Source organism: Topomyia yanbarensis, chromosome 3 (assembly GCF_030247195.1).
Source record: "Topomyia yanbarensis strain Yona2022 chromosome 3, ASM3024719v1, whole genome shotgun sequence".
Classification (NCBI taxonomy): Eukaryota; Metazoa; Arthropoda; class Insecta; order Diptera; family Culicidae; genus Topomyia; species Topomyia yanbarensis.
Window position 1 is genome coordinate 398,589,085 of NC_080672.1, and position 7,915 is coordinate 398,596,999.

Below are 7,915 nucleotides of genomic sequence, written 5' to 3' on the forward strand. Positions count from 1 at the left end.
TTCATAGCCCCTATGTTTAACTAATCCGGGCAAACGAGTGGATCACAGGTTTGCTTGCGATGGTCGCCGCTTCCGACGGCGGGACCCGCGGCCACCACGATCGACGGATCCTCAGCGGTTTTGCGCCGCTTCGGATCCTTAGTCTTAGTTATGGGACAAAACCAGGGGCTATTTGGTATATAAATTTAACCCTTTCATGCCCAACTTTTTTCTTACCCATATATGGTTCCCAAATTATTTTTCCCTAAAACTAGTGGACTTACACTGATAAAATAAAGTACCCGTTAATGCGTAGAAAATTACCCATTTTCAATAAAAGTGGAATAACCCACTTAATGGGTAAAGAGCTTGTACTCATTAATTAGTAAAGACCTTGTACGTCAACCTGGGTACATTTTATCCATTATTTTTCGGAGAACAGTTACAACAAAATGCGTAAAAAATACATGAAAATCGCTCTAGAATGAAAAAAATTGAGAAAAGAATTATTTCTGAATTGGAAAAAAGACATTACAAAACATCAATTTCACATTGCACATTTCCCTCTCATAAAAGTATAAGAATCTCGATAGGGAAGAAAACTAAATAAACACAAAACTAAATAAAACCTGTCACTTCCAAAGCAGTCAAAATTGCTGAACTGCCGCATATTTGCAACATCCTCAGTAGTTTAAACTGCCGTTGTTATCGGAGCATTGCCGAAATGTTCCGATTCCGCCACGGTTTAGGTTACGAGCCGATAATTTGCAGGATCCGCTACGATCCACAATTTGCAGGTTAATTCGCTTGAAATTATTCATAAAGGATTTTTCACCCATTATCAGGATCAATAACCCATTGGCATTACCTCATCGAGAGGTTGTGAAATGGATAAAAAGTACCCATTGTTGGAAACAAAAAAGTACTCATTTTTTGACAGCTCGAATAACTTCCGAAAATGGACAATTTGAATACATAGAATGGGTAAAGTTTTTATGCAGTGTTAGAAATACGAAAAACTTGTTTTGATCATGATATGTGCAATAATCTTCGCGAAAACCATGTAATATGCTTATACGATCCTGCAATGAATAAATGCAGAAGTGATAGTAGAATTAATAGCCTTCTATGTGCTTTAATTGTTAAATAAATTTAAAAGTTGCAAGAAAATTTTTGCACGCGATTTTCTCCGTTTGACGTTTCTGTTAGATATGATGTAATGAAAAAAAGCTCTAGAATTCTCCTAGAATTTTTACAATGGTTTAATTGCTTGGAAAAGGTATTCAAAAATGGTCGAAATTTATAGGTTTTGTCAGTTTTCAATAATATTTCAAGGCAATGAAGATATATCAAAATTCCATTTTTCGCCGTTAACTTTAACTGTGCTTGATCAATAGGAATCCAATCGCAATAATTGCAATAACTTCAGTTCTATGGCCATTACGTACAACTGTTTGGTTTTCAAACGAAAGATAATAGTCACAGTTATTAGACTTACATGTTTTGTGAGCAAATATAGCAAATTTCTGAGCTTCACTGGGTCTGAGACGGGACATTGCGGAATCCTTTTGTTGGAATTATAACAATAGTAGGTAAATGACCTTATAAGTATGTGTCATGTCTAGTTCGGTTATATCGTCTAACTAGACACCCAGCTGGTGGTAGTTACTGACGAGATGAATTTGAAACACAAAAATCAAACTTAATTTAAGTTATGTCTTGTGCCCTTAATGCACAAATTGGTTTAATCCAACTTTCCATTTTGGGAAATAATACTGCACAATAAAATCTACTTGAGCTGCGTACAACGACGATTGACTTACCAACTACACTATGGTCGCCCCCTAATGGTATATATTTTCAAAGGTATTTTTTGAATTTGTGCTTGTGATGGGGATGTGGCCCTATTGGCCATGTAATTACATTCTGGATAACACGGAACTTCTGCAGAATTAAGGGTCACTGTTTTAGTCAAAACATGAATATCATTTTAGTGAGATTTTTCATAATATGTTTTCAATATTATTACAAGTTTTAAAATCCGTTGTATTGATTGACCACAGTTTGTACAGTATGTGGGAATGTTTACCACTTTAACCTTGACCTTGCATAATTGTCAAGGTTTTTGTTATTTCTACTGCTACACTTTGAGATTTACTGTTTTGTCACCTTATTAACGGCATGCCAAAGCACAATATCTCCGAATTAGGTGAGGATCTTGCCAATCAAGTTCCTCACCTGATTCCTCAGCCAATCAGTCATCATTCCAATTTCAACTTGCATAAACTAAATAACCAACGTAATATAACAAAATTTCTAAAACAGCAAGTGGATATCTTACCTCCAATCCTAAAACCGCCACCGATAAAACACACAGAATCACTGAACCACAAACTAGTAGGCAACTTTTCACGGATTTTTTCTCCGTACAGTCCCTGGATAGGGTACTTAAAGCATTTGGTGAATTAAGAAATGGCTTCAACGAATCGGCAGTCATTTTTCCCAATGCCTCTTCGAAACACTTTATCACCGCAAAGTATTTTACAAAACTGAACTTTATAATGTAATATCGATCATTCGACTCGCGACGACGTATTCGAGTGTCAAACAATAACCATCACAGAACAGTTGACACAAACTTACTGTTAAATTCTACTTCGAAATGATTCGTTAATTTCCTTCGTAGACGATCTATGGATATTTCGATTAAAGACCACAAGCTAGAACGCGTTCGATCTTCGCGAATACCAACGTTCTACTGAATGAACTTGAAAGTGGTAGCAAGCGAATACCGCTGATGATCGGCATTGCCAGACGGATGTGGGAGGGAGAAAATGCTCGATCTTATGCTTGTGATCTTACTACCGGCTGACTGGCTCGTGAGAGTTCTCTCCGGGGATCAATTCTCGCTTTGCCGCTAGCCGCGTGATGGTTTCAGAATGAGATAAAAATCGATATACGAACATACCTAGATGCCATGTTTGATTACTACACCGCCTCCGAATACATAAATTCACGTCAAGCGTGTTGTCTATCATAAAGTCCCTCCTAATCCTGATAACAACACCTACTCGGGAGGAAAATGTAGCACACAAACAACGCAAAATTACGTTCAAGCGAGTTTTTTTAATTTCCAGGATCGAATCTCATGGATTCGTTTCGCATAACCGTGCGTTTAAAAGACCGACAGGGGTATCCGTGTACTTGTCAATTGAAAAGCATACAACTATGGCATTTTTAACCGATTTTGACACTAGCCCATTATTGTACAGGTAAATTGGGAATAAATAATTATGTAGAAAAATTGTGTTTCTGGTTCAGAATATAGCCTCTCAGACTCGAGCTATCAGTGATAAAATATGCGTTTGAAGACTACTTCAGACAGTCTCCGTGGCTTGACCAGGGAATAGTGGTTTAGCTAAGGCCATTTTGACTCCCGGGTAGCAATCTAGAAGGTTGATTTTGCTTGAAATGCCTGTGGACACTTTAAATATAATCATCTGCTTGGATTAACGATGCTGAATTCTTATCTATGCCTGCAACGCCTGCACAGAGCCAAAATACTTTACGACTATACCCCTAGTACAGTTTCCAATGAATTTCTAAATAATCAAACAAAACGAAAATCAATTCCAGAACGATAATCTATTATCAATAAATAAATTGTGGTGACACTGACTGGCGTCGCATTTACACATTGTAACTTGACATTGAATCGTACAGATTGTCGCCCTCCGATTCGTCTAATTTAGTTCCGTTCAGTTGAGTGCTGCTGTCTGTACTGCACAAACATTGTCATGACCTAAGCAGTAGCAGTAACAGCAGCAGCAGCAGCCATAATTAAAGTTAATTTTTTATACATTTACTAACCGTCGCCACAGAAATTTTAACTTGTCTTCCAGATGTTCGAACTTGAGAGACACGCTTCATCAACACTCGTCATCCAATGCTTCCACTCGCGGTCACCGTCCGACCAAACCAGATCACCCGGCGTCTCCATCATCACATGCTCGTAATACAATTTGAATAGGTCCTACGCCGAGGGATGGCATCAATTGGTTTGCAAATAAGGGCAGATTATTTCAAATAGAAATACTAGGAATTGGCTAATAATTGATTTGCCAACTGTGAAGAACCGGTGGTGAGAAACGGAAATTTCGATGATGGTACGGCCACAAATCTGACCTTTTCAGGGTCTCTAGCTACTCACGTGTTTAGGTCTTAGTGGGAAAACATATGTACACAGTTTCTGTCCGAACTGGCGGGAAGCAGAACCATAAACATTGCTTTTAATGGCATTAAATTCTGCGCAATTGTTAATAATGAGGCGCCATGTGTAGCTTGTCGGATACATTCCGAAGATGGTGGAAATTGTTTTTTTATTGCCTTTTGGCTAAGTTATTGTAAGAGAGGTTCAATCAACAATGCATTGTAGCAAACTTGGTTGTTGAATGGAAATTTTGATTAGAATGACGAGTAACTGTTGTCTATTTTTCTTATGTTCTTTAGCTGTGTTTTTGTGCCCAAGTCATACAAAGAACGTACCTTTTTTGGATGCCGTGAACATTAGATCGCTAATCAGCCACATCGTATACAGGCTCCCAGTTTGAACATTTGTTCGATATAGATACAGGAATCAGCAATCATTAGCGACTGGCTAAAATGGCTCGTTCCCCATGCTGATCGGAGATTTGTGCCTTGCCGTGATTTGGTTTTTCCTCATTTCCCGGATGAGAAGGTTTGGGGAAATGGTAAGGGTAAGGAAAATGACGACACACGATCTACAAGTGCTACACTAGCAGGTCTAAATCTTCCAACCCCCGGAGGGATTTAGAATTTTTTCTTAAACCTCCGGAAGTCGCGTAAATGGTCCACTGAACGAGCAGCCGCTGGTGCGCTTAGTCGATTTCGCTAGATTTTCAGAGCAGTGTGCACTAAGTGAGCTGATATGTCAACACCCCCGAGAGGATATTGAGGTAACAGAACGACAACACCCCCGAATAGATATTGTCATTCAAATACGGCTTAAACTATAGCTCTTTAACTCACAGGGTTAGGAACAATCCGGATACGCAATTGCATTACTGCAGGGCAGTTACCCAAGCAACCAGAAGTTCGGATAATACTTAAAAAGCACACTTTAAAGTTCACATAAAGTTCTTAGCGAACTTTCGAGCTGCTTAAGCTTGAATGGAACTTTAAAGCTGCTTAAGCCGCTATTAGAACATAAAACGTATCGCAAAATTACTTAAATCGAGCAGCTTATGCAGCTCCCTTATACGAACTTTTGGTTGCTTGGGTACATATCAAATGATATAAAGTTCCGTAATCGAATTTACAAAGATCACACGAATAATACTCAGCACGCGGAATAGTAGCCATGTGATAATTGAGTTTGCAACGTCCAGTCAGTGCCCTGATTAGAATACTGCAATTGTGGTTGGAAAAATGCAACAAATTATTTGACATTTTCGGACACACATCCGACATGAAAGTCTTTGTTTGGACGTAAGTTTGCAAGCTACGCCAATGGTTGGCATGTTCGGATGCAGCCCAAGAGCGAATCTCGTGCTTTATTCAACTTATCGACAGTGGTAGAACTGGTTCTGGACCAACGAAGTCAGTCGCAGCGCCCGCTCTAGCCAATTCGTCCTCCCATTCATTTCCGATAATACCAGAATGACCGGGTACCCATAGCAGCTAGATAGAAATTAAAATGCTAAGTTCTTCGATTTAAGTTCGACATGCGATTTCTAATTTCGATCTCGATTCTGCCGTACTAAGTGCTTTCAGGGCAGCCTATCTGTCAGAGCAAAAATAGATTTTTTTACCGCAAATTCCCTGTTGAAGTGCCGATTGTACGCCACATAGAATCGCAAAGATTTCTGCTTGGAATACATTGTCTGCGACTGAGATTGGTTTAATTTCATTTCACAACTATAGACACCAGTACCGACTATAGTTACTATATTCATAGTTAGGCGGAGACACCAAGCAGAGCCAATTGAATATGTCAAATGCCGGATCCAATCGAGCATGATGTCACATAATATGTTTTCTTTGGATATATATGGAAAAAGCATTGTGATTATGGTAATAACACAGAGAATAGACATATAAGCTAAAACAAACTTTCCCTGTGTAAACACTCACCATAGCATACAGGTTCGCATGCGTGAGTCACCATTGTATCCAAGTTTGCACACAAGTCCCTATAGCGATTGCTGGGCGATCGAAGCGCCGTGGCAAGTTGCTACTTGCTGTTGTCATTTCAAAGCGACAGTTTTATTTCTTACACAAGTTGAAAACTTTACTTGTATCTCAGTTCTCAGTGGTAATAACTATTTTACTCTTATCTTGTGTTATCGAGTGTAGAGAAACGAAAAGAACCAATTTTTTTCTGTTGCAAGAAGAGATATTAAGTATAAAATCATATCATCAGACCTTCGAATTGGTTTTCTGTTCGTGCATGTAAAGTTCTTACTCACGACGACAACGAAATTATTAAGCTAGAGCTTGAACATTTACATGGGATGCCAGTATTTTCTTCCTGAAATAAGAGCTTCCAGTTTTCGGGCTTTTGTGTCCGCCCAACTCTTAATATATTAACTCTAGTACCGACTCGGCCCTCCAACAAAGAACCGTCAGTATAGCAAACTACACATCAAAATTTGGTTGTCGATTTCAGCAAAATTTTGCTGAATTTTCATCAGCTGAAAGTTTCAGCAATGCAAGATGCCGGAAAATCGGCAATTTGAATTGTGTTTGACAGATTCGCAGATTGCTGAAAATTCAGTAAGTCAAATTGACAGCGCAATTACCGAATTTACAGCAATACAACCCTTCTTCTTCTTCTTCTTCGCTTCTGTTTGGCTTGTTTGTGAAACAAAGCCCAAAATGGCACAGCGTATAAAGCTATATTGCCAGTTAATTTTCGTTTATAGTCCAATGGACTTTACTTTTTGTGACTAACCGACGATAAACTCGCAGCGCCACAAAATTGGTCCACTACAGCACGAGTAATTCGCCCAATCAAGGTGAAAAAAGCGAATTATCTAGCACTCGGTGAAAACCAACATGTCGACACGTTGAAATTTTCACCGGAAGTGCAATACAACCCGGAATACTGAGAATCCGGCAATTGCGCTGTCAATTTGACAATTTGAATTACTGAATTTTCAGCAAAACAAATCTGTCAAACATCTTTTATTGGTGAAATATTCAGCTGATGAAAATTCAGCAAAATTCTGCTGGCATTAAACGAAACAAATTTGGTGTGCATGTATTTCCTATTTGATCGATTCGGTTGTCACAATTCTACGAGCAAATACCCAAGAATCAGAACAACCTGAAAAGAACTCAGAGGCAGTCGTCAGTGATGGAAAAGTGTGTGTCAAAAAGATAGCTGGGTACTACATCTTCGTTAGACGAGTATTCACCATTAGCAGTTCTAATCGAACTGACATGAAAGTCTTTCGGTTTCAAAAGTAACTTATTTAATCTAGTCTCGTTGAGACTCGAGATATTTGTGCAGAGGCTTTTTCAACCACTTCGCTCAGACGATCGAAGGGGATTTCTGTATGCTTTGCGAGCCAACTTAAATGCCCCTGTCCCTGCGTCTGCGATTAATCGAACAAGTTCCGTATTCCACCAAAGTGTTCCTCTAGAAGCACGCATAACTCGAAGCGGACAAGCCTCTTGGTATGCTGCTACTATGAGTGAACTTGTTTTATCCACGACCTCATCCAAATCACTTGGAGATTCAATCGTCGGTTTAAATAATCAAAGACGATGTACTTATGATCAGAAAACGACGGTTCGATCTCGTTTGGAGCCAGTTTGCCAACTCATGCGTAATACAGTCAGAGCAGAGAGTTACATCTAACACCTCTTCTCTGCCAGCTCTTGCAAATGTTGGGCGGTTCCCTACATTGAG

The 7,915-nt window shown here is 39.2% G+C and overlaps 1 protein-coding gene across 1 annotated transcript in view; it reads right to left on the reverse strand.

Annotated features, from left to right (window-relative positions):
- LOC131690452 (protein eiger) overlaps window positions 1-2,726 on the reverse strand; it is a 50,958-nt gene extending 48,232 nt beyond the window's left edge. The window contains exon 1 of the mRNA XM_058976228.1: window positions 2,321-2,726. Within this exon, the coding sequence (XP_058832211.1) occupies window positions 2,321-2,476 (156 nt within the window). The 5' untranslated portion in view covers window positions 2,477-2,726. The remainder of the gene's footprint in view (window positions 1-2,320) is intronic.
- Between the last annotated feature and the right edge of the window lie 5,189 nt (window positions 2,727-7,915).